This window comes from Cyprinus carpio, chromosome B2, assembly GCF_018340385.1.
Source record: "Cyprinus carpio isolate SPL01 chromosome B2, ASM1834038v1, whole genome shotgun sequence".
Taxonomy (NCBI): domain Eukaryota; kingdom Metazoa; phylum Chordata; class Actinopteri; order Cypriniformes; family Cyprinidae; genus Cyprinus; species Cyprinus carpio.
In genome coordinates, this window is record NC_056598.1 from 28813236 (window position 1) to 28840747 (window position 27512).

Here is a 27512-nt window from a genome sequence, read left to right on the forward strand (position 1 = left end):
TTCATGAGCGCAACACTGCTTTGATTACAGCTGTTACTGGGGAAACTGCTCCAAAAGCGCCTCCTGCTGGCAGAGAATTAGTTTGCACTTTCAATAAGCCTGTCTGCTGTTTTACATTTACATATTTCCCCATGGGGAAGTGCCGCCACACATAGAGTGTAAGTCTGTGGGAAACACTGCATTTCTTTCAAAAGCATTAAAATACCTTACCAACCCCAAACTTTTTGAACATTGGTGTACAAAATACTCATTGCGCTGTTTGTTTGAGCCCGTGATAGTTGTTTTCATTTTTATATTTGTATTTTTGAAATTGTTTTGAGGGTTTTGATGGCTCAATAAAGACAAAAGAAAAAAAAAATCAACAGAAGTGCAATTTAGACAACTTTGACTGATGTGGGCTGTATCTTTGTAGGTCACACACTAGAAAGTCGTCTTCAGCTCGACTCAGAAAATATTAATAACTCTCCTCCATGGATGTATTCTCAATACTAACCTACATTCAGTGCTAAGTTCCTAAATTTCAAACGAAAGCTGACGAATAATTGGTCCGTGTCCTCTACCTGAAAATGATGCTTTGAAGGTCGAACGGGTATTCAATAATCCCCGTGGTCGGGATTCTAACCCTCAGAACATCCTGCTGGGTGGGAAGGTAGGAGGGCTCGGCGATACGATCCAGATCAGTTAGATAGCTACAGAAAGACAAGGAGAGAGAGATAAAAACATCATTAAGCCCTTTATATCACAAGCGGGTGGTTCAGTAAAGGATGTTTCCAGCAGAACCCTCGAGAGTCAGACGTCGTCCCCCGTCAGCAGATCTCAGAGGATACTTATTATGCTGTCTTGTGAGACAATCTAAAAAAACACAATGGCTAAATAGGGAAGACAAATGCTTTGTGTGTCTGGTCAAACTAAGGTAGACTTATCTTTCATTCAGAATGTACACTTCATAAGGTCTAATGTTTCTGAAAAACACCTGAGTGAAATAGTATGGCATATGTAACGAGAAATCTCTTTTCTTGTTTATTTGAATTGAATGTCGAATGAGAAGGAAAACACCATGAAAACTGCCAAGAATCTATTCAAAATCAAAAGAAATAAGAATTTATATTCTGCATTAAGAATATTAAGGTGTTTTTAGAACAACTATGATTTTATTTCATTGTGACATTATTGTCATGCAATTAAACCATGGAAAATTTAAAATCTTCCTAGAAAAAAAAATTATAAAAGAATAAAGAAATTAATGTAAGTAATTTTTTAACTTTACATTTTTTTAATTCATTTTTACTTTCTTGCACACACACACACACACACACAAAAATGATATATATAAACATACACTCCTTAATTGCATTTGCTGAATTTAACACGCAACATGCATACTGTACATTGTATACAATTATTAATAGCATCTAAATCAGTAGTCTGGCTACAGTGTTGTCACATGACCTCATTATGTTGCAGGTTTAATTAAGCAAATGCTGTAAAATCTAACAAAATTAATACTTTAAATGAGTTGTGGCCATATACATCCCTGACCTCCGTTTTAAAAATGAAACTATAATATATTTGTTTTTTAACCAATTAAACTACAATATATTCCGCAGAATATTTCATCCCATCTTGGGATCCCATCCAAAGTCTGATTAATTTGACTGAAAATGTTCATTTACATGGTTCAAGTAATTATTCAGATTCATTTCAATACCTTTGCATTTTGTAGCAAGATATTTAGTCAAATTCTATAGTTTGTCACAGCAGATTAACAATACATTTATATAAATAAAGAGTCAAGTTATTAAATAAATGATTATGATTTCTAATTTGTGTATTTAGTATATGTTAAATTTATTGTTGTGTAGTTTGTACTCCTACCACACTGATGTGACCTGTTTTACCCCAGAAAACCAGCAGGGGGTATGATTCACATGATGCCAATGATTCTTGAACAGACTCCAGGCTTCATACATCTGTGTGTATTAATGTGGTGAAATACGCACTGCCTCTATATTTTATCGGGCCAGTAAAAGAAATAGGACAAGACTGACTGCCGCCAAACTCTTCAATTGGATCATCAGAGAGACATGGAAACAAACCCATTCAGAAAAAGGGCTATGAAACACTCAAACACAGTCTTTGAGACATGAATTGATTTGTATGTGTTGCATAAGATGAACAGAAATTGATTTTCCCCTTCCTTTTTCCACTTAATAACATCTTGGATATCAGTTAGCATGAAAGAAATAGTTTATCCAAAAAGAACAATTCATTTACTTGGCCTCCTGTCGATTCCTACCTCCATGACTTTTTAACTGAGGAGGAGAATTTCTTAGGAATTGTTTTTGTCATTTACAATGAATAGAAGCGCGAGCTTTCAAGCTCTAAACAGGACACAAATGCATCATAAATGTAGTCTATATGACTCATGCTAAACTGTAAATAAGTCACATGATAGCATTGTGTGAATTATTCAGTGAAAGTTGTCCTCGTTCAGAGTTCATGAGAAATAGCGATGTGGGATTCAGAATTCAAACTTATCTTTTGAATTAGTTTTTTTTTTTTTTTTTTTCTCAAAGAATCAGTTATTAAAGACTCACATTTCAGTCTAGAGTACGTGAGTCAAATCAAACCTCTGCAACCCGGAAAGCCTCAGTTCTATTTTACTGTAACTGCATGGGAAAAAATCCCCTTTAGTGTTCCAAGGAACAAATACAGCCACACGGGTTTGGAATGGCGTGAGGACGAGCAAACAATGACAAAATTCCAGATGTACGAATGTTTTACAATGAAATAACATGCAACAATTAATCATTCACAATATCACCGGGAACGCACTTCAGGAAAGTAAACAGTGTCGTTTTTGAGTTCATGTAGATTGTGAGGATACACAACAGTGTGCATATATAATTGTTATTTATAAATAATCATACTATATTCAACACAAAGATGATGACAGATACACTCACTATTTCGTGGAGTCTGACAGCTGGTACTCTCTGCGTCTGTCGTAGGCCTCTTGAATGCCTGGATCTGTCCACAGCATCTTAATGGCACTAATGTAGGGCTGGTCGAATGACGACACCTTCTCAATGTCCACCTCCTTCACCAGCATGGCATTTGCCTGCAGCCCAGAGCAGATGAACAGTTGAAGGCAAAAGCAATGGAGAAAAATACTGATAACCTACAGCGGTGCAGATGTGCAATACTCCATCTAACCTATTTTCAACATGCTCTGGTCCTTCTATAATTATGGCGCTTCTATTATGCATGACATCTTATTAATAGTGAGACCACATGGAATATATGCACTTTTTTTTTTTATATGCACATTTGCCACACCGAAGCAAAATATGAATGGTAAAAACCAATTCATGGTTGAAATGATTGATTAGAAGCAATGGCAACCAGTTACAGTAGTTAAAACAAAGACATAATTTGAATCTAAATCTTTTTAAGATGTAGATGAGTTTGTTTCTTCATGGAGCAGACTTGGAGAAATGTAACATTACATCACTTGCTTACCAATGGATCCTCTGCAGTGAATGGGTGCCGTCAGAATGATGCTTCCTTCAGGGAAAAAAATCCATCCCCTGTTGTCCTCCCACATCAAAATGCACCTAAATACTCTATCTGTGCATATCTCTCACCTGATTCAGATGAGACAAACTTTTTCACTGGAGAAAGCTATATTATGGAGAGAGGACTGGTATTTTAGCTGGATGCAATGGTTTGAAGTTGCTTAAAAAAAATGTCTTGATGGATTTGCTTTTTTTGCTTCACAAGACATAAATTGATTAACTGGAGTGGTGTCGATTACTTGTGGATTATTGTGACGTTTTTATCAGCTGTTTGGACTCTCATTCTGACGGCACCCATTCACTGCAGAGCATCCATTGCTGAGCAAGTGATATGGTGCTAAATTTCTCCAAATCTGTTCCCACAAAGAAATAAACTTGGATGGCCAAACAAACTCGGAAATCTTGGATGACCTGAGGGTGAGTACATTTAATTTTTGGGTGAACTATTTATTTATAGATGATGAGCTAAATTGTTTCTGGAAAGTTTTTTGCAATGGAGTGGTGAGGCAGAAATTACACATCTTTTGATTTAGGTGTGAAACATGACCTATACATGTTTTCATCAGTTCCTAACTTCAATACTCAACATGAATCATTCTCACCTTGTTCTGCTCATACTTGTAGCCGATTTTCAGGGTCTCGGTGGCGCGGATCATGGACTGCATGGAGGTGAAGATGTTCTGGTACACTAGCTTGGTGAATCCACGTTTGTCTTCGTCTGTGTACCCGGTGCCATGGATGATACGCATCTGTTTGATGAACGTACTCTTGCCGCTCTCACCCGTACCTAGAACAGAGGTAAGGGTCAGAGGTCAGGTTTATATTCAAACTCTGGATCTACGATCAAGATCATTGGTACAGCATCCTTCATTCATGATCATCTGTTCAGATGTGTGGCTTGGTCACAGTGTGGGAGCAAATCAGGACACTTGAAATGATTTAATTAAACACCAACAAAAACTCTAAATCGTTCATTTGAGAGAAAAGAGCCACTTCTAATTAATGAGAGCAAATACGTGCCTGTGTTAGCTGCCAGTCCTAAAAAACAACAACAACTGAAGTCTATGGGATTTATTTTACTCGTTTAATTGTAAGCACACATTTTGGTTCATTTTATGCTCACTTTGGTTACATCAGCATTTCCCAAATGGCAGTTTGCAAACCCTTGGGGATTCATAAAGTAACTGCACGGAACTGAACAATTAATCAAAATGAAATATAAATCACAATATAATTAACAGTGGCTCAATTCACAGTAAAAGCTGCTTCTCACAATCTCTATCTCTGTATGCACTGTGAGTTTAACACATGCATTTTGGTAATGTTATGTGCAATTAAATTTTTAAATAAAAACAAATCAAAAATTTACTAAAAAAAAATAATAATTCAGATGTAAAATTTTACATCTAAAAGGTTCAGCTGACAAGCAACTTTGGGAAACTCCTGGGTTACATTAATTCAATGTATTTATATCTAAAAAAACATTCTAAATAATGTTGACCGTCTTTGAAGCCCAGTGTACAGGCTGAACTTCAAAAGGGCTTGTATGATCTGTCACACATGTGAACTCGCCCACACACACACACACACACACACACACACACACACACACACACACACACACACACACACAAACACACACCCCCTCATATTGAAACACAGATTAAAGTCAACATGAAATGACGCTCACATTTTAATTCTGCAACATTTCCAAATGCAACAGGGTATTCAGTGAGAAAGGTCTTTAAAATAGCATGAATCCCTAAAAGCACTATGACCAGAACATAGTGAAAGTAGAGAGAGTAAATTTTAAATATCAAGTTGAATGTTCCAATCTTAACTCTACGGTTCCATGAAGAACCTTCAATGTCCAATGGAACCTATTCATTCTACAAAATGTTCTTTCCGGTATATATATATATAAAAAAAAAAGTAAGAACTGTTCTCTGTTATTTAGGGGAAAAATGGCGCTTCCATGGTGCCGCTGTGTAAAGTGGCTACTCTCAAACTGTAGCCACAGTAGAAGGACGTGAAACCTTTGCGTAGGTTTTGGTGGGAAAACCACAGACATTTTCTAAAGAGCAACACCTCAGGCAACGGAAACACAAACCTATCGAGAGACAACGACAATATCTAAAGATGCAGTTTTTTGTCGAACTACAAACCCCTCAAACAAAACATTCCCTCTGACTTCCTCTGTTTCACACACAGTTAAAAGCTCTTTCTCCTTCCCTCTCTCGTTACATAACACTCCCGTTTTGCTGCTCAGTTCAGCTGCGTGAGGATTTCAAAGGAAGGCCACTTTTTCAGAATGAGAGGAGTCCTTCATCCCCTCTGTGACTGCAGGAAGTGAACCGATCAGTGAAGGGCCACGAGCATATCTGTACAAATAAAGCCAAATCCTACTCAGTTTTTGGAAAAACGTTGAGGCTCTAAGGAATGTAAATGTGCTGCTGCAGTTAAAGCTGCTTTGAGAGATTTTAATGCTACTTGCAGCACAAAACCTACTAGATTTTTCTGCCACTTTTATCGTCCACCAGGCAATGCCAAGCACCACTACTAACAGGTTTCCCAAACAATTCCCCATCTGCATTTTTGACTATCCACAAAATTTTGCAACTTCAACTACCTAACTAAACAAGTATGAAATTTTCAGTTAGCATTTTCTCATTTGCATCACACCCATTTGGTTTTTACATGCCACAAATGTTATATTTTGCTTCTAAAATGACATTGTTGGTCATGTGCAAAGTGGTTTATAATATTCTTCTTCATAACCACTTAATGGAGCACTTTATCTTATAAAAGAGCAATAAATATTCTCTTTCAACAAAAAAGGCTGCATTTAATGTGCAGGGTCAACCTTTTACAAGCTAATATTTTCTCGGTCTGATATGTTGCTTTTTAGTTGGAATTTTTTTTTTTTTTTTTTATCAATTAGGGATGTTACCACAAACAATATTTAAAATCTTTTTTAGAAAACCACTGGAAGTTGTCATTCATCCGTCTCTGCAGATATTATAAGTACCAAATACAAACTATAGAAATCAGGTTATTGATCTTTTAGGAGAAGCCAGAGAAAGTTATTTTATCTTAATGTATATTAAGAATGTTGTTTTTCTCTTTTCTCTCAGTGGATTCATGCTAATGGAGATCACTGTTAAACACGCTGATTGTGTAGCAGGTCAAAATTGGAAACACATTAAGAAGTGATGCATTAGACAACTGAAGTGGCAACACCTGAGGTTTAACCAAGAGAGAAGATAAAAGTGCACAATGCTTTTTAAAAGCAAAATGAAGAGTTTAACCCAAGCTGGTTTTTAATGGGTCAGTGCTGATTATGTTATGACAGGGCTGGATCCCTGGAGAGTCAATGTGCTTCATATCAAACAGCATTTGCTTCCCATGCTAAACAGATGCAAATTCAACTGCATCAAATTACATCAATTTATCCATGCATCAATCAAAACTCACGTGCAACCCGCAAAACATGTGTCAGGTCTAATTGTTTTATCTTTCAGCTGAGCAACATGCCACAATGTTTCAAATTGCATCTTTGCACAAAAGCAGAAAAGATGGTTTTGTTGCCCGCACAACCAGGAAATGTCCTAAACGCGGAAAGCATGTGAAAAGGGGATTTTCCCGATAACAAAAAAAAAAAAACATCTTATCCAAATATAGGGATACATTAATGTCAAGAGACTCCTGGCTTATTATAGGATGTCCATCAAAACAAACCGCAAGCCTTTTTGGGGAAGAGATAGATGAGATTGGGCTCTAATGGCCAATGATTCATTTCAGGTAGCAGGGAATTTTCTAGAAATGTCTGATGCTGAATAGTATCTAATGAGCATGTGACTCATTCTCAGCTTTGAATGTTTCAGCCCTGTCCAGCAAACCCGAAAGACAGAAAAATAAATCCAAACTTGTTTCTCCAAGACTGTAGAGATTAAATAGAGACTTTTGCTGAAGCATTCTGCTTCTAAGATCTAAAACCTGAGAAAACAACCCCAGTAAAAGAGATCTCAACAACATTTTAAGCTGTGCTCAGATCTGCCAAAATACCAAAGTCTGCAATCAAAAGTCAGAGATCTCAATAGGAACTCAAGCATTTCTCATCAATCTCATTCAGTCACATTCCATTACTGACATCTTCATTAAATCTCAATACGCTGAGTGAAAATCGAAGGCCACTCCTTCACTCTGTACACACCTTTAACCGAAACAGATTATGTCACAATGCTTTCAATGAAGTGGGAAATCTTAAAAAAAGTCAAACATCCGGCATTGTTGCACAAACTCTTCTAAACCTTTATGAACTATGACTATAAAGAATGAAAGTTTGATAACAAATATTTGCAGTGCTTTAAAGGAAAAACAATCTGCATTCAAGGTTCAAAGTGAAAGTCATTTGGTTGCTATAGAAACTCCCCTTTGTTACCTCCCCTTTGTTTGTTTTAGTGCATTCAGTTTCTGTCACAGAAATACTACACGCATCAACATCTCTCTGTGCTGGATCTCTTGTGAATGAGCGGTTACAGTAGGAAGAATCTGAAAAAACACCTGCTGCAGTACAACGTGAACTTTGGCATGTCACATCTCACTTGGTCAATCAGTTGACTACCTGCCTGAATAGATGGATAGATGAATAGACAGACAAACAGATAGATAGATAGATACAGTTGGTTGGAAGGTTATATGATGGTAAAGATAGATAGACAAACAATAGGAAGAATGATGGATGGATGGACTGACGGATGGAAGGAATAAATAGATAGAATGGTAGAACCATACATAGATAGAATGACAGAACAATAGAACGATAGGTAGATAGGCAGACAGACAAATATATATACAGAATGATATATAGAATAATAGAACAATAGATAAATGGATGGATTGATGGAAGGAATAAATAGAACAGTAGAATGACTGACAGATAGAATTATAGAACAATGGATTGACAGATAGAACGACAGAATAAAAGAAAGAATGATAGATAGAACGATATAGATAGAACAGTTAGAGCAGCGGTTCTCAACCCGCGGCCCGCGGGCCGCATGCGGCCCGTCACGAATTCAAATGCGGCCCACCATGCTGAACATAATTAAAAAAAATAACTTTCAGTTTTACAATTCATTTTAGTTTTTACATTCATTTAAAAAGTACTAAAGAAATATAGCTATAGCCTAATGTTTATATGTAAAATTCTTTTGTTTTTCATATATTATTTTCAGACATGAGCAGACCTACTTTTTTTTGTTTTTCATATATTATTTTCAGATACAAGCGCGCACTTTGGCAGAAATTAAATTCAAATAGTCATCAACAGCCATTAGTTCGGTAAAATTGAGCATCAGAATGGACAAATTTGTTTTTAAGGGAGTAAAAAGAAGTGTGGAAATGCCAGCAAATGAACACATACAAACAAGAATAGTCACAGTATCAGCAAGGAGAGTGCTGGATTTTCGGTTTGCGCCTTAACTCACTTGAAGTTCAGGCAAATAGAAACACCCATACTACGCAGCAATCATCCTTAATTGCAGAAATGTGGCAAAACATCTCTGGAGAGAATCTCATATTATTAAATTCGAAAGTGCTTTCCATATTTGGATCAACATAGGCTACATTTGTGAACGCACATTTTCTGCAATGTCGCGCGTCTTACAGACCGCAACTTCATTGTGCTGTTACTCCTTTCGAGCCGAATTTCACAAAATTGGTCAGCTCCCGACAGCATCAGGGTGTTTTATTTATGGGGAGTAGAATTATTAATTTATTTCAATGAAATGTAATCGATTAAATATCATAATATTTAGGCTATAATATTATAAATCAGGTTGGTTTGTATTGGTGACGTAATATGTAAATGATATGCGTGCGGCCCGCGAGACTTGCACTTGGACCGTAGTGCGGCCCGTTGGAAAAAAAGGTTGAGAACCACTGATTTATAGAGATATAGATAGATAGACAGAACAGTTAGGGTGGTTGAGAGAATGATAGAAAGATAGAGATGGATATGGTTAGACAGATAGAAGGTTGAAATTGATAGAGATAGATATACAGAACAGTGTTTCCCACAGACTTACACTCTATTTGTGTCGGCTTATATATGCAAATTCTTTCTCTGCCAGCAGGAGGCACTTAGAGTGGGAGAAATAGAGGTTTCCCCGGTAACAGCTGTACACAAAGCAGCGCTCCGCTCACAAACGCTGCTTTATCAGACATTACATGCAAGAAGAAATTAAAATGACATCCAAAATTTTCTGAAGACAGCTGGTTTCCTTCAGAAATACAGTAATATAAAAACACCCGCACCAGGTTTCAATTTTGAAACGTGCAGTGGTCATGCTTATATAACTAAGTCGAAGACATCTGGAAACTCGATTTTTGGTGGTCAGTTTTGATATTGTGGCGGGCACAAATAAATCAATCAATGTATGGGAAACACTGTACAGATAAACAGACAGAACAGTTACAGCGATAGACAAAACGATAGAATAACAGATAGACAGAACGACAGATAGAATAACAGAACAATAGAACTATAGATAGATGGATGGAAATAAATAGAACAGTAAAATGACAGATAGAATGACGGAACAATGGACAGAGACAGACAGACAGAAATGACGACAGAAAGAATGACAAATACAATGGTAGAACAACAGATAGATAGATAGATAGATAGATAGATAGATAGATAGATAGATAGATAGATAGATAGATAGATAGATAGATAGATAGATAGATAGATAGATAGATAGATAGACAGAACAGTTAGAGCGACAGACAGAACGATAGAATGACAGATAGATAGAACGATAGATAGAACAACGGACAGATAGATACAGAGAATGGTAGATAGATGGTTGGAAATATAGAACGATATATGGATGACTGGTATAGATGGCTTTTTGTCACAGGCTAATCGTTGACTTAAATTGTGTCGATTTTAGTCGTGACCTCAGGCCAGAATGACACTGAACGGCCTGTACTTCTGTCCCTCACAGCGCTGTTTTCGTTCACATCAAATTAAATATGGCGTTTCCTCCGACTGAGCTCTAAACACACTCATTCATTCATGAAGTGAGCGGTTCCTCCTCCAAACCCTTCCCAGACGAGCCGAGGAAAAGAAATAGAATAATTTAAAGCGTCTGATTTATTTCTCGTGACCCTGTCACAAGATTACAACACCCCCCAACATACACTCCACCCTTCCAGCAGCAGGGCTACTGTTATCTCCATCCTCTCGCTCCCTCTCTCCTTCGGCTTTGAGTATGAGGACAGACAGTTGCTCCTCTTAAATCAGTCGTTTAGCACCTCTGAACAGCTAGCCCTCCTCCTTGTCCAGTATTAGGCATATTCATAACTCAAATGTTTCTCTATGCTATTTTTTGAAATGACCTAGAAATAAAGGGGCAGCTATTATAGCCTCCAGCCGGTATGGTGCAGCCCTGCGGTCACGCTTCGGCTTCAGTTCCCTTACAAAACCAAACACAGGACCCATCGACTGGACAAGCGGCTCAGTCGGAGAAGATCTAGGGAGGGAAAGAGTATGTTTGTACTTTTTATGGCGAAAAGAAAAGTACAGCTATGACAGAGCAAAACAACAATGTCAATGGAAGCAGATATGTGACTTATCAGTTGACTTATCAATTTTGTAAATTTACTCACCCCAATAACCCCAATTACACTCACACAGCACCATAAAAGTATTTTCAGTCAGCCATACAAGAAGAAAAAATTCAAGCAATTTCTAAACCCTAGTCTTAAACCAGAACCAAAAACGGTTAATGTCAGAGGTCAAGGGACGGGAATACTAACAATGTTAAGTTGCAAAACAATGACTCAGTTTAGACAATGACTCAAAGAAGCCTAAGAAGTATGTATCACAGTTTCCACAAAAATATGTTTCATAGCACAAGTGTTTTCAACATTGATAATACTAAGAAATGTTATTAAGAATTCTGCTCAGTAAACCACTGTTTAATAATATATATATATATATATATATATATATATATATATATATATATATATATATATATATATATATATATATATATATATATTTGTGTTCAGTTTTTCCCCCTGCTGTACCAAAACCATACCAACCGGGGTATGTACTGAACCATCATGTTTGTATTTGTTACACCCCTAGTAGTACACATAATATATTCTGAATAAATTTTTTTTTGCAAATATATGAATTTTAGTTTGTAGTTAGGGTTAGGATCTCAAAACTCTGGCAGCAGTACATTCTAGTTCAACAATGTTCGTCCTCTTTAACAATCACCATTTCCGAGTCAAATTAATCAGGGAAAACTCACAGAATCTGGGCTGAACAGCATGCCAAAACCACTTCCCAATTTCTCAGGCTCAATAATTACTCCAAGAACAGTGGAAATAGGGGAGCAGTTTGGGATGTAGGATATGGTGACACCTCGGGCTACAGCCCAGCACGAGTGGCCCGTATAACACCAGAGACATTGGCAGCATTTGAGCGCACGAGCCAGAAAAGTCACTCTAATCTAGGCTACAACTGTCCCTCAAGTCCTGCACAAGTCTCATTCAGAGACCAGCCTGAAACTGTGAGGCTGTGTGTGTGGGGGGTGAGAGGCCAACATGCGCACCCTGTGGGCGGACAGAGCCGAAAAACTGTGTTGTTGCCATAGCGACAGGCCAAACCCCCTCCCCCGCTACAAACCACCACGTCAATCCCTGAGTGTACATATAAAACAAGAGCACTTGTCTCTTATCACTTCACTGCAGTCAAGCGAGGAGATGATGTTGGGAAGAGGAGGAGAGATAGAAACCGAGAGATCTGGTCAAAAAAAAAAAAAAAACACTCCAAAACTGGGGTCAAACAGCAAATGCAGCTCCATTTTAATAAAGCATTTCCTGCTTTGAGAAGCGTGAGCGCACAACAAGCTGCACCCACTTCCACTGCGCTCCCTCCTCCGTACGTTACACTGACCCTACGGTCAGCACAGGTTTGAATCACTGCAGACGCCCAGACCGTGAGAGGGAAGTGACACGGCTGCTCTTAGAAAGCATGCAAATCTAGCCAGTAGGCCATTTGCAGCGCATCGTAACCACATTGAGGTGTATGAGGTAAGCGTATCAGATAAACAGCAACCACAGAATTTCCATGAGCGATAGAGATTACCTACTGAGGTTTACATGATTCAAAAAGGAAGTGCTCGGTTATTTTATTTGACTGTGTGAACTCAATAGCACCGGCTGCGGTAAACTTTCTCCTTAAGGCCAAAGAGTTTCACAGCTTGACTCATGGATCCGCAATGGATCTTATTCTGCAGAGATGCAATACTGGATGTAACGTGACAAACACTTCAGCCAATGAAACACTTCAAGTACGTCTTTTTAACAAAAAAAATTTAAAAAATCCAATGAATCAAAAATCCAGAAATATGGGTTATTTCTTGAGCACCAAATCTGAGCACCTTCTCGAGGATCCTGTGAAGTCATGACAGCTGAAATTGCAATAATGAATTGCAATAATATAGATTTTTTTTTTTAACCATACTTATGATCCAATAAATGCAGTAATGGATAGCCTATCAGACGACTTGAAATATGGCTTAAAGTCTGCAAAACATGAGAATGAATGTGTGCACATAAGTCATTGAGATTGATGCACAATGTTAAACAATGAGTTACCAGTTTCACCTATTTTAATTATTTTTTACAGATTTAAAACATTACCTACAAACTTGATGACCATAAGCTGTTTTAGTTCATTCTAATAGTACCATTAACTTACAGCTGCTTGCATGTAACAAAGACACTTTATCAGATGTTTGCTATATTACTGGAAGTAGAAACAAGAATTTAAAACCCTCCAAAATTCAGACTTCAACATGCTTCTGACCTTTGACACTTGATTATGTGCTTCAAACTGATGAGCAGAAAGACAAACTAAAAAGCACACAAAAAAAGATCTCTAGAGTCATGACTGCTGTTGAACCCCATAAAACAAAAATCAAGATGAGCAAAACGTAAGACAAATAGTATCGGAAGAAAATGTTAGTGGTGCTTGATCGCACAAAAGTCACTACCATAAGCTGTTTTTGAGGGGTTTTGTGCATGTTGCTATATGGCTGAGAAATAAAGAAAAGATTAACTAATTATATAATAATTTAAACTGAAATAAATAACATGTCCAGATGATGTGGATTTATTTTTAAACAGAATGCCACCATAATAATGAGCATGACTTCACAGACACATCCTGCCTGACAATATAATGCAAAGCCAAATTTCTACAAACCCATAAATCAATAGAATTTGCAGTAGAACTTTCTAAAACAAAGCTCTCAAGAGGCCAAAATGAGTTGGTGAAATTTCTGTAAGCACCCTTTAATGTATACAAGGCAAGCACAGCTGCTCTTATGTCAGGCGGACATACTGTCCACAAAAACGTCTTGGCTGCTTTTTAAAAGGTTATTAATGGAACCAAAAACTATTTTACCGGCCTTAAAAAGTGCTCATTTTTGACCCGTCTGTCATCTCTCAAAACAAAAGTATGCGGTTCCTCACACTAGTTGCCTTATGATTCCTAGTTAAAGCTGCCGTCTGGATGGAATGTAATGTTAATGAATGGCTACTTTTAGACTGCCAGCGTTGCCTCCCGTTCTCTCTGTGCTCTTTATGAGTGACGGAGGGAAATGCTGAAAACCAGGGACACTCCATGCCTCAACGCTACTACAGGAAAACAGGAAATGCTGCAGGGACAGAGCCAATAACAATTAAAAAAAGTCTTTCCCGTCTACAAAGAAGAACAGCAACCGACATATAAACAGAACCCTGAATCGACACTTCATTCTTCAAAACAACAATGTGAAAGCATTATCAATAAGAGATGTGGTTAAAAAATAAATGCCTGTCTGCACTAGTTAAAACTGGACCAGCAAAACCAAGATGTTTGGCTTATCTGTAAACATATCTAAACATCCTTAAAACATGATTCATTTAATTAAGAATCAAAATTACATAAGTCTGATTTTCAGAGGATTCAAGCATAATTAAGTGATCTGTATGCATAAAAGAAGAAGAGAAAAAAAATCCAAAGGGGTAAGAAAAATAAACTTAATTCAAAGGGAAAACAAGTTTATTTTTCCAACCCCACTGGCAAATAGTTTCTGCGTTTTAGTTGTTTTGCTTCTCAAGTAAATGCATCTTGTTTAAAATGTTATTTTTACTGGAAAACAAGACAAAAATACTGAAGAAAATTATATTGTCCATGCACCAACATTCAATGCTGGAGATCAGTATCCAAAACACAACATATTCTGGTAACCAGCAAAATTCAGAATTGGCTCCTTACAGTTCATAAGTGCGAATTTAAACTGAACTGCCCACAACACAGGATGTTGAATTAGAATGACAGGAAGAGGACTTCACTGCACTGTAGAAATACAAAGAAAGAAAAAACAGGTAACGCATTCTCAGAAAATGAAGTGTTCTCCAACTATGGAACACCAAAGTGAATTTATTAAATATGACGAAACATCATATAAATAATAAAATGTATAAACAAAACACATTTTTATAGGTGGGACTTCAAACATCCATCCATCAAACGTTTCTAATATAAGGTTTTATCGAACCAACATTCTAACTTTGTATTGACAAACTTTGCTTTTTTTTTTAAAAAAATACAAACTGCAGATCCAGAATTTCTTTGAATTTCAAATAATTTTAACTCTACATACATTCAAATTCAAAATGTCAATTCTGCATCCTGTTTAAAATCAAATTCACAAACTGAACTAGAAAAGCCATTCTCAATTCAACTCTGAATGAAGCACAACCCTGGAAAACAGATTGCTGAAGGCCTTGCCACTAGTGATGCACCGGTTGACCAGCCATAAATCGGAACCGGCCGGTTTTTGCTTAAAATACGCGATCGGCAATCGGCCGGTTTTTGGCATTTTTTTCGGCCGATTTTTCCGGAAGTGCACCTGCGTGCACAGACTACATTGTAATCATTCGCTATCATGTCATTTGTGTGGAAGTATTTTGAAATCTGTGCGCAGGACACGGGCAGTCGTTCAGCACTGGAAGTGCAGTGTTACATGTCTGAGGCACAGATAGCAGGAAGTGAACAGCCGCTGGTGTACTGGCGCACAAATAAGAGCCCCTTTCCTGCGCTCACTTTGCATCTTAGTTTTATTAGCACCAACATGATTTTAACATTTTGGAATAATTAATTTATATAGCATACTTTTGTTTAGTCTCACTGGTAAAGACCTTTTTTATTTAAAACCAAATTTAAAAACTAAAACAAATACTGAATGCTGATTAAGAAACATCTTCTTGAATGTGTGTTGATTGTGTTGTTGCCTTTAATTTCACATGGTTACAGTTAAACTTTTCATTTAAGGCCAGTTCTATGTAGGTTCAACCCAATTCAAAAACAAAAGCTAAATGCTGATGTCTGTACCATCTATGTTTGTATTGAATGTAGGCTACTTACTGTGCAGTCACTGCCGTTATTTCAGATGGTTACGGTTATTGTTTTCAATAGCCAAAATCCAGTTTCGGCCTATTAAATACCAAATAAACATCTTGTTTATGTATATTTTCCTTTCCTTTCTTGTTTGTTGCTTAAAGCAAAAAAAAAAAAAATCGGAAATCGGTATCGGAATCGGCCAGTTTGCTTGTAAAAAATCGGTATCGGAATCGGCCATGAAAAATCATGATCGTGCATCCCTACTTGCCACCAAACCTGTAGATGAACACCAAGTACTGTATTCTTCAAATTACACCAGCAATGAGCCAATGATTAACAAAGAGGAGGCAAATCATGCCAAGTTCAATCCCTGCATTATACTAAAATGATTGGGATGAGAGCATGTTTACAGTCGAGCATCTGTGACCAAGCGTCAGTGAACTAGAAACTGAACGTTTGCTACCCAATGAGACGGCAAGGAGATTGCCTGCTTCCACATCTACTCGCTAAAAGCTCCATTCTCTCATCTGTTTCTTCCCCTTAATGGGCCTGCATTTCTTTGGCCTACTTTGTGAGGAAATTGATCTGTTAAATGTGTCAAGGATAAGAAAAGGAAAAGCATGTATGCATGCAACATGGCTGACAGGAAAGGCCATTCAAGGTTTGCGGTGTATAATTAGATACATGGTCACCATACGGTCATATTTTTCTGTTTGTCATATAAAGTGGCTGAGCATTAGAAAAATGATAAAAAGAAGGGGAGAAATAAAGAATGACATGCGTGTGCCATCCATCCCTGCAGGTCTCTGTAGCGTGGTTGGAGAATGGCACCTGTTCTATAAATACTGCCACAGGGGGAGCAGCGGACGAACTCAGGTCAGTTAACCTCCTTGAAGAATTTCATCAAGGATAACAGAATACGTCTATAAATACATGCGTGTCAGTGAAAACGAAGCTCTTTACACAGAAATCTCACTGTAAGGCGGGTTTGGGATGAAAATATTTCAATGTAAGTTGAACAAATTTCTCAGAGCATTGTGAGGGCAAGGCACCACAGCCTGCATCACTTCAATTTCACTTAGCTCACTTCCGAGAGCACCTGGCACCGTTTGGCTCTAGGCGCCGTGTGTGGCAGCATGTGCATTCTGACAACAGCGCTCTCTATAGGCCGGTTAGGATGCGGGCCTGCTTACATAAGAATAACAGCAGGGAATCGCAGCCAATTAAAATCCAGCCTCATTAAAGAACAGATCACCTACCGTTAGGGACACTTCAGGATTCCACTTGCCCGCCGTCATGCAAAATTCTGATGCAGGACATGAAGGACCGATAGGAGAGTGAATGAAGGCAGGATAAGTATTAACAAAATGCTAGGGCAAATTTTGTGAGGGTGCATTTGAGACTTTTTGCACAGGTGCACGAAAATTTACTTATTAAAAAACAGTATCTGTCAGCGCCTGTAGCACCGTTGCACTTCGGGAGTCCCGAGTTCGAGTCCAGGCTTGCGGACTTCCCCCAATCCCATTCCCATCTCTCTCACCCACTTCACTTCCTGTCCTATCTAAACAAACAGGCATAAAAAATTAAAAATAAAAAAAACTGTCCACACCTACAGTTAGTCCATGTGATAATACAAATGTTAACATGATTATGCTTGGCAAAGAATTACTGAAACTGTGCCACAAAGCATATGTCAACTGAAGTTCCTTTTTTCCTGATGTCAAACAAATATACAAACCACTTCCTAACACTTATAAATGTGTCATCAAACCTACAACAGCTGACAAAAAACAACAACAACCTAGTGTCCATAATCACAGTCAAAAAACTATTTGTCAGATTCAAACATGCTCAGTATTTATAAACAAACTGTGTTCATGATGACAACATGATGTTGTCCAAAAATGTCAGTATTTTGTAAAGTCTTCACTTTTGAAGCTATCTTTAAAAACCTTGATTTACAGTGTTTACATTGCACTCAGAAGTGGTTTGTAGATTCCAATTCAATTCCAGAATTTGAACTGAAGTAGCAAACAGGATACAGAATTGAAATTAGAATTTAAACCAAGCAAATTATAATGAATTACAATTTACTGAATGTATCAAATCCAATAATGTAATTCTTAACAAGAAAAAGGAAAGTCTGTCAAGACCAACTTTAAATGTTGGATTGACAGCCTTATTTAAAAGTTTAAAAGAAAAATGTAAAAGGTGAAAGTATTATTTAAAGTTTTTTGTTAAAAATGTAAAATTCTTGAATTTGCTTTTGTATGTTTTATGTTAATTTTGTTTGCAAAGAAAACTCTTGAAATATTATATTCACGTGAACAGAGGGCTGAGACAGTTGAACAGATTGAATCGGCTGGCAAAAACATGGCTACGTTCACACTGCAGGCTGAAATGACCCAATTCCGATTTTTTTGCCCCTATGCGACCTTTATCTGATCTTTTCATGACAGTCTGAACGACACAGATCCGATCTTTTCAAATGTAACCCAGGCCACTTGGGTATGTGGTCCTGAATCCGATACGTATCCGATCTTTTGAAATGCGACCTATGTCTGAACGGCCAGGCCACATGTATCCGACCCGTACTTCATTGATACGCTACAAACGTCATAATTCTGCGTTGAAGTAGGCGGGAACGAGAAGATAAACAACAACCATGGCGGACGATGCTGCTGAGACCAGTCAATGGAAGGGAAGCGAGGTCACAGATTTAATTAATATTTGGGGTGACAGCTCTATTCAGGCCAAACTCGAGGGCTCTTATCGGAACCGGGCGGTTTACGAAAACATTTCCAGCGAAATGGCTGAGCGTGGTTACAGACGATTCTGGCTCCGTTGGGAAAAAAACTTTAATATTGCAAAAAGAGCTCCGCTGATAACTACACTGTTGTTGACATCCATGTTTAACGTTAGCTACTTCCGCAAACAACGAGTGACGTCGTTGACCGTTGAGTACTCTTCTGCGCATGCGGGTCACTTCTGGGTCATTTCACGTTTACACAGGAGATCACAAAAGGTCGCATTTAATTGGAAATGTGAACGGCCTTGCAAAAAAAAATAGATTTTTTTTTTTAAAAATCGGAATTGAGCATTAAGCCCTGCAGTGTGAACGTAGCCATAATGACGTGATTAATGCCGCAATGGATTAGATTTGATTTTTGGTATTTTTTTTTTTTGTTTAATTTATTTGACTGGAATTCAGCAGACATCCACCACTGTCTAAGCAGAGAAAGCGGGTGGTTCTGTGATAAACTCGGTCTATCAGCTCTCCTAACATGGACAGGAGTGACAGGAAGCAACCCTCCAGCTCTAGACGGGCCTGTCACATCAGCTCGTCACAAAGGCACAGTCATGACTGCATTGCCTTATTTGATCATGACAGATGTCACAGCATGTTCATATATCCATTATGCCCTGCGACGGTGGGTCGCAATCAAACAAAAGCCCTGTGCAGACACCTGATGCGCACGCCGGCCAAGAGTTTCGTCACCTGCTAGGTGGAAGTCCAAAGTGCAAATCCTCTTGTTTGCACTGGCCATGGAAACCACCGTAAAGCCTTGCTTGGGAGGAAGTGGAAAGCGTGACGGTGACTGATCGGAGAACAGTTCAAGTGTTGCTCTGAAAACAAAGCAGGGTATCATTAAAGGACTGCTTATGAAAAAAACAAGACAGATGTGTCCTAGGAGCACCACAATTGAAAGTGAAAGTGTGCAGAAGCCAAGCCCCTTACTGAAACATAATGTGGCCGTCAGAAGCGAAGTTTAATCTTCAGTAGGGCAGCCAGGAACAGAACACTCCAAAACAACTGCTGCCAGTGCTAACACGCTGTCAATAATGCAAACTCACACCAAATCACCAGGCCATTTTTGGTGCGTAAAAAGCTGAAATCAAATCGGCTGGTTTTGTCATTCACATTTATCTGTGACACTGGCCAACCTACCCTTAAAGTAAAAGGTTTAGCGCAAAGACATGTTGAAACTACACACTGTGCTCCACTCATATGCATGCAAACGCAGGAGAATGAAAATTTCACATTCTGCAGCAGACTGAAGTTTAAACTCTGACCTAGGAATCTGTATGACAGAAAGACTTGTGACCAAAAGAGGATCTAAACATCACAGATTGACCTCTTGGCTAGAGCACTGAAAAAGAGCCAATATATAAATAATAAAAAAATAACTAAATCAATACAATTTTATACATCACACAGATAAATAGCCTCAGGCTCTGTCTCTCTGTCTCTGAAGTAAAATAAATATTAGATAAATGACTTAAAATTAGAAATGTTGCCTTGGAAACAAACAGAAATTAAGTTTAAGTTGAAGTACTAAAATCTAAAACTGAAATAAAAAGCTAAACGGAAGCCGTTAAAAATTGTAATAGAAATAATGAAATGAAAACAAATAACAAAAGTACTAAAATGTTACAGAAATTAAAATTAAACTGAAAATATAAAAATAAAAGCTAATTCAAAATATGAATAAATACTATAGTATGTAAATAATACTAAAATGACAATCATGGTGCTTGATTGGGGATTGATGTTTAAAACTGCCGCAGCGGTCATTCAACTCATCCTTATAAAATCTTCAAGGTTGAAGCCAGAATAGTGCGAGTACGTCACCAGAGACCCTTATACAACTGCTCAACTCAAACCATTAACTAGCAAGAAAAATATGCAGCCCAGTGCAAGAACCTCTGCACCAGTTACAGGCCAGAATCACTTCTACAATACCGTCCATTCCAATAGAGGTTACTTAATTTTAGGGGATAAATTCTAGCTTTAATCTGTTTTGACCAAGTACAGAAAGTGACAAGCCCCAGTGCATCCAGCCCTTCTATAGCCTGATAAGGGCTACAGGGCATACCAGGGGCAACACAGACCGCATGGATAGCGGGAAAGGGTGGAGCGGGCAGCTCAGTGAAGCGAGAGACACAATGAATCGCACTGGCAGGAAGTCATGGCCCTGTCAAACTAAGCCATCGAGAAGCTGGATAAAACGAACTCTTTACCGAGCTGGGGTCAGATAGGTGAAGAAGTGGATTAGGATGAGTTACAATACAATGACTAGAACAATGAGTTTGTGAAAGAATTCTGAACGAAATTTGAACTGGGCCAAACATCATATGTCCATACGATAGCAATATATACAATAATGAAAAGTCCATTAAATCCATTAGAACATGCTTGTCAATTTATGTTAAAGTTGCATGGGTGAAAGCATCTCATAAAACATGGTTCATAAAACACAGTTAACATTAACAGTAAGATTATATCATCAGGAGAACATCTCCATAATTGAGAGCATGCATGAGATTACAACTTGGTGAAGATCTCAAACTTGGATCCCATCAGATGACAGCAAGATGCAGCATATTTTTGAATGCTTCTTGATTACATTATTAGGATTCTCTGGGAATTTCTTAAATAAGCAGTCATGCTTAAGTGAAATGCCTACACACTACTAAGATGTGCATATGCATAGGTGTTTTTTTTGCTACTGAACTTTTGAATGTGTAGAACCAAAGACTTCTGAGAAGATCCGAAAAGCTAAACGACACAGATAGCCACTCTTAATAGCCTTCACTAAATACAGACTTTAAGGATGCATAGATTGCAGGGAAGTAGACCAGCATATTTTAACACTTCCAATTTTTTTTTTTTATAAAAAACATATCATAGCCTGTTTCCTATATTGTTTGCAGGGTTAACAAACCTTTAGTCTGTTATGTGTGCAGAAGGCCTAATCTCCTGTACTACTGTTAAGGTTGGTTAAATGCTAAAAACACAACGCTACTTTGATTTCAGAGGTCATACAGAAAATACGTTTCTCTGTGCAACTGAAATGATTTAATATCTCACATTTTGAATGACATAACATATCCAGATTTCAGTTCAAAAGGTCACAGCTACATAAAAACTCTGAGCTTTCAAACAATACACAACACATTACTAGAGCGCTGAAATAATGCACTTTTTTTTTGCAATGACATTTAAAAGTTATTGTTAAGCCAGTGACCTCAGCAATTAAAATGTTTTTCCTGTTAATTTAAATCAATGCATCCAGTACACTTGATTTCCATTTTGCAGCCCATTGAAAATAGAACACTGTCCCAGTATGTTTCAGCGTGAAAGTGTTCAATGAAAGTCATTCAAAAATAGGACAAATTCTACATTTCACTGAATTCAACAGTGAATCTGCATTACCTGTAGCCCAAGCAAACTGTAAAGCCACAAAGAGATGATCCTAATGAAACCTGAATCAGATTCAAAACTGCCCTGAAAGGCACAAGTAGGATTAATTTCTGGACTAAAATAAAAAAGCTCTAGATGATAAAAATTACTTAAAAATGTTTGTAAGATAATATAAGAACATGCTCAAACACTTTTATACCAGCAACTTACATCGCATTATATCAGTTCATGCATTTCCTGGGAATCAAACCCATGATCTTGGTGTTGCTAGCACCATGCACTACTGTTTGACTAAAGGTAGATCATAGCGCTGTCAATGCCTAGACCAAGGGGTTTGAGTCCCAGGGAAAGCATGTACGAAGAAAAATGATAAAGCAAAATCCTGCATGATGCAATCTTTGTATTTTGGATAAAAGCATCTGACAAATGCATACATGTAAGACATTTTTGTGTTATCAAACTTTCAAAAGCGCAGCTACTATGCCAAATATGAAATAATTAGAACTGGGCCATATAGCAACAACAACAAAAATTATCTCAGACTTTTGCCAATATTTTTTTTGTTGTTGTTTTTACCAATCAGATAACCCATAATTTTGACCAAAGAGCCAGTGTGGCAAATTAAATGCATGATATTTAAAGGGGTCATGACATGGTTTTTTTTATTTTATTATTATGGTCCCCTAGGTGCAATTATAGTATTACTATAGTTTTTTTAAAAAAAAACTTTTAAAATTTAGTGAATTATGACATTTTCCCACCCTGTTTCTCATCCTTTGATTCAAACAGTCTGTTTTTCGGTTGTTTCCCCTTTAAGAGTTCAGTGTTAATGCCCACTGTTATAATTGGCTAACGACAGTGCCTATGGGTTAATTATTAACGCCCCCAGCCAGAACATTTGTGGATTGAGCGTAACTGTTTAGTAGCGGGTGATGCATTCGAAGCGATGGCTCTTGCAATGATAAAACCTTATATGTTTGAGCACATCTGCGTGGCATTGTAATTTTCCTGTACACAGACCCACTCGCTGTCCGTCGACTGAACACTTGTGAGGCGCGCGGCACGACAACAATACGAAATGAGCGTAGTTGTCTTGTGCTGGAGGCGGTCATATGCAAATGGTTGGAACGTCACTTCGCACCGTGACGTCACTTCTTACCATGGATCCAGAACGAGTTGTATTTAGAGCTTGATTAAATAAATGGCTCGTTTATAATGGGGAGGACGTCTTAAGCTATGAAACTTGCAGGACGTTTTAATGGTACAAAGACCTCTTATATTCCAAAAGATCAAGGCAAATTTGGTTTCTCATTTCATGACCCCTTTAATGCATGACATAATTGAGGTAAATACAGGGGGAAAAAACCCATAGGCAGCAATATTTACCATGAAACGTATTTGCAGAAAACATTTCACCACAGGAATATTGCCACATAGAGACAATGTTCTCATACATCCAAGCCGCAAGACAAGATAGTAAAAATTTGGCCGAAAATCATTGCATAGCAATCATTGCATTGTGAATATCTGAAATATCACCCAGCCCTACTAATAACCACAATTTCTCAAAGCTTAACCATCTAGACTTAACTGCTGTTACAGAGTGAGACGCTGGTTAACACAAAGCAGCTATGATGGTATCATCAGCAATGTAGCAAATATGTGTTCGCAAAGCCTATTAAGGTCTTGGCTAATCCAGACTAGCCAAGACTTATCCAGAGTTAGGCTGACAGTTGTAACTTATTTAGGATGGGCCATTAATAGGATGACTGAGCACCAACAAGCTGCTTTTTTATACTTACTTTGGTGGCACAGGGATATTGTATAGGAGAGAACTTTTACTTATTAATTCTCTCATAGCAGTAAAGGTCAATCTCATGTATTTTCAGAGCCACATAGGAGCCACTGTGTCCTCAGAATCATTCACTGTTACAGAACTGCTCCTGTTCCTATCCAGAGTTCAAGAACAATTATGCGAAGCTTGGTTTGCATTGACAAGCTTGCGTGGTGACAACTTCAAATAAAAGGTAAAATAATCCTGCAAACAGGTTCACCAATGTTTCAATTACTAGATTCAAAATAACAAAAATCTAAATTTCAAGTCAACTGACCCTTCCTTACACTCCCCCTTCCTCCCCGGTTAGCTGCATAGAAAATCCCAGAAATCTCTTGGAAATTTCTATGAACATTTTCAGCGAATCATGCTCATGAATGACACAATGACATCTAAAAACCACAGAGACTGAACAAATGCTTACCAGTCAACTAAAGTCTTGATATTGATAAGAAGAGATATCTTTGGTTTAATGAAACAGAACAGTTGTTAAATGTACAAATTTCAAACACGTCCTGAATCCTGAAGACCTTTAATTTCAGAGAAAACATATTTTACTAAAAAGAAATCATATTGTTCATGGAAATCTCAAGTTCATTCCAATGGGATGTTCTGTAAAGCTTCTCCGAGTTGGCAACCGTAACCAAGGTGGGCGGAATTTAGCAAGGGTCAACTGGACTTATTTTCCGCACGATTTCACCAAAACTCACACTTCTGTCCATCTCTCCCTATCTGACTTTGTCATCAGCACACGCTTTCATCCTACTGTATGATCCATTTTAATACAGGCAGCTCATTTTGTGGTTTCAAGCGGAAAAACAGTCCTGACTAATAGGAAATTAATGAAGGCTGTCCGTGTCAGATATCACCGCTTACCAACTCACTGAGTCATAGACAGAACAGCAACCAAAATTCACGGCTTGATAAAGCATCCAATTCTCCTTCCTTGGGAATAACCAGAGTCCAGTGTGCAGAGCCCTCACGCCCTCATAAGGCAATAACGGTCCACCATTTTGAGATAATTCAACCCAGGAATAAATGCTAAAAGTGCAACACGACCCAAATTTGACAGGTGGCACAGACTGACGTGGTAATGCTCCCAAGATGCACACGGTGATTGATGTTTTGCACTCAAGGTTGATACTTACATACTAATTGATTTTTTTTCTCATTAAAAAAAAAAACCAAACAAACAAACATAAAAAAAACCATCATCTGCACCTACTGATTTGTGTCCATCACTACAGCAATAAATGCTCAGCTCACATGCTCACAAACCTCAGCCTGATTTCCCTAAGATTTAAATACTATAATCCGACAGGATTCTTGCAGTTGCACAAACCACAAAATATCTTTGTTTAATTTGCACTTACTGACACTGTGCAAAGCAACTCCGCCATACAGTACAGTCTTCATCGATTGCACATTTGCACTTATTTCTCTCTAGCTGTATGCAACATGCAATATCATACAGCAGACCACTTGGGTTGACTCATAACACAAAACTGACAGCTACAAAAACAAACCAGCCAGTGTACAACCATTTCGCCTCTGATGTACACTAACATGTGCGTGCATATGCACACAACAGAGAGCATGCTGAGATTTGTGTGCTGTTGCATGCCAGGCCCTGTCCAGCACTCGGCCCGCATATGCTAACGCCTTAGCACTATTCGCTAACGCCGATAGCCTTCAAACTATTTACTTGGATGAAAAAGAAAAAAAAAAACATTAACCGCAACCGCCTCAAATCTACGCTACAAACCCGTCACCGCGATAAAACAGAGGTGGCGTGTTTAGCACCACAAGTCACCGCTGAAAACCACAGCGAAACCTGTCTACTGACTGTGTATTATGTGTGTATGCGTGAGTTTAACGGCGGAACTCGTACCGAGCAGCAGCAGCTTCAACTCCCGTCTCGCGTCGCGTTTGTCTCGACGCAGCTGCTTATCGATTTCGGCGTTGATTCGTTTCGACTCCTTGGCCTCTTCGCTCAGGCAGCAGGCCATCATCGACTCTAAAGTCATCCCCACTGCTTTACTGTACACAGCCCGGCCTCGTCGGGGCTTCAGAAACGAGAAAAAAAAAAACACAAAAATATCACTCGGTTCGAGTGGCCGCTGGAAAAAAAGGCGGGTAAAAATTAAATAACCCCCCAATCCTACTTCTCTGAGGAAAAATATTAAGAAGAACACGGGAAAAAAAAATGAGAAGGGAGGTGAGGAGATGATCTGAAGGGGGTTTGAGAGTGGGGGAGGGGGTCGGGGGCCTCGCGCGCTGCGTTCAGTCCTCTCGCGGTGAGCGCGAGCCTCTACCCCGCGTGCAGACCGCGGCAAAATCACGGAGGTACGAGAGGAAGAAAAAACCGGGAGGATGAGGAAGGGAGGGCAGCGTCGGCGACGACGAGGTGGAGGAGGAGGTCTGGGAGCCTTATCTCGCAAATGATTGAAAAATCCAGGGCAAACTATCCTCGCGTGCGTGCGACACTCCCACAACAGCTTCGCGGCGGCTCACCACCAACAACACGGGTCCCGGTGAAAACGGGACAGATCGTACAGTCGCGACATCCACTTTCCCTGTGTCCCCGCTCTCCAGCTTTATCCTCCGCTTCAAATGGTGAAACAAAAAAAGAGAGATTCCTCCTCAGAAAATGTGGTGAATGAATCGTCACTGCTTCACAGCGAGGAACTGAATGTCAGAAACATTCCCTTTCGCGTCGTTTTGTGGCACGGGAGCGCTTAGTCACAACACTTGAGGAAAAATTAAAATTCCTGGAAGGGGGAAAACAGCCAGTTGCCTTTAAAAATGGATTATGCCATCTTTTTTTTTTTTTTTTGCAGATGACAGCAGCGTCTCCTCCTACATCAGTGGAGCTGCGTGCGCACACTAGCGTGATTCCAAACGGATGATTGACAGGGAGCGAGGGCTCGAGCGGGAGAGGGGAGGCGGGACCTGTGAAGAAAACCTTCTGGAGGCGGATAACAGGAAGGAACTGTCAAGTTTGGTCGACGGCACAAGGCAGTCAGGCGTTCAGAAAGTGCTCCCTTGCCGGGGTGTGTCGCTTATTCTGAGGGAGCAGTGTGCATTCAAGTCTCGCATTATAGAATTTCTACATATTTCTACATATAGCTTGCACTATATAAATATACTTCAATGATTCCAAAAGGGAAATTGTGAATACGATTTATAATAATAATAATAATAATAAAAATGAAAAGAAATAATTATGATCTGCTGTTTCACTTATCAGATCATTAAAATACTTTATTAACCCCGCGAAATAAAATGTGAATAAGGATTATTAAAGTGAAAATATGAGTATTCGATTATTATTGTTAGCATTGTTGTTGTTATGATTACTAATGCTACTAATGGCTTTTTTTTTATTTTTTATTTTTTATCTGACTAGCCACATGG

General features: G+C 38.5%; 1 protein-coding gene across 1 annotated transcript in view; it reads right to left on the reverse strand.

Annotated features, from left to right (window-relative positions):
- Window positions 1-27039, reverse strand: part of gna11b (guanine nucleotide binding protein (G protein), alpha 11b (Gq class)) — a 35892-nt gene extending 8853 nt beyond the window's left edge. Inside the window, exons 1-4 of the mRNA XM_042719056.1 lie at window positions 25987-27039; window positions 4181-4365; window positions 2967-3121; window positions 561-689 (exon numbers count right to left, since the gene is read on the reverse strand). Of these exons, the coding sequence (XP_042574990.1) occupies window positions 561-689; window positions 2967-3121; window positions 4181-4365; window positions 25987-26122 (605 nt within the window). The 5' untranslated portion in view covers window positions 26123-27039. The remainder of the gene's footprint in view (window positions 1-560; window positions 690-2966; window positions 3122-4180; window positions 4366-25986) is intronic.
- Window positions 27040-27512: the final 473 nt, after the last annotated feature.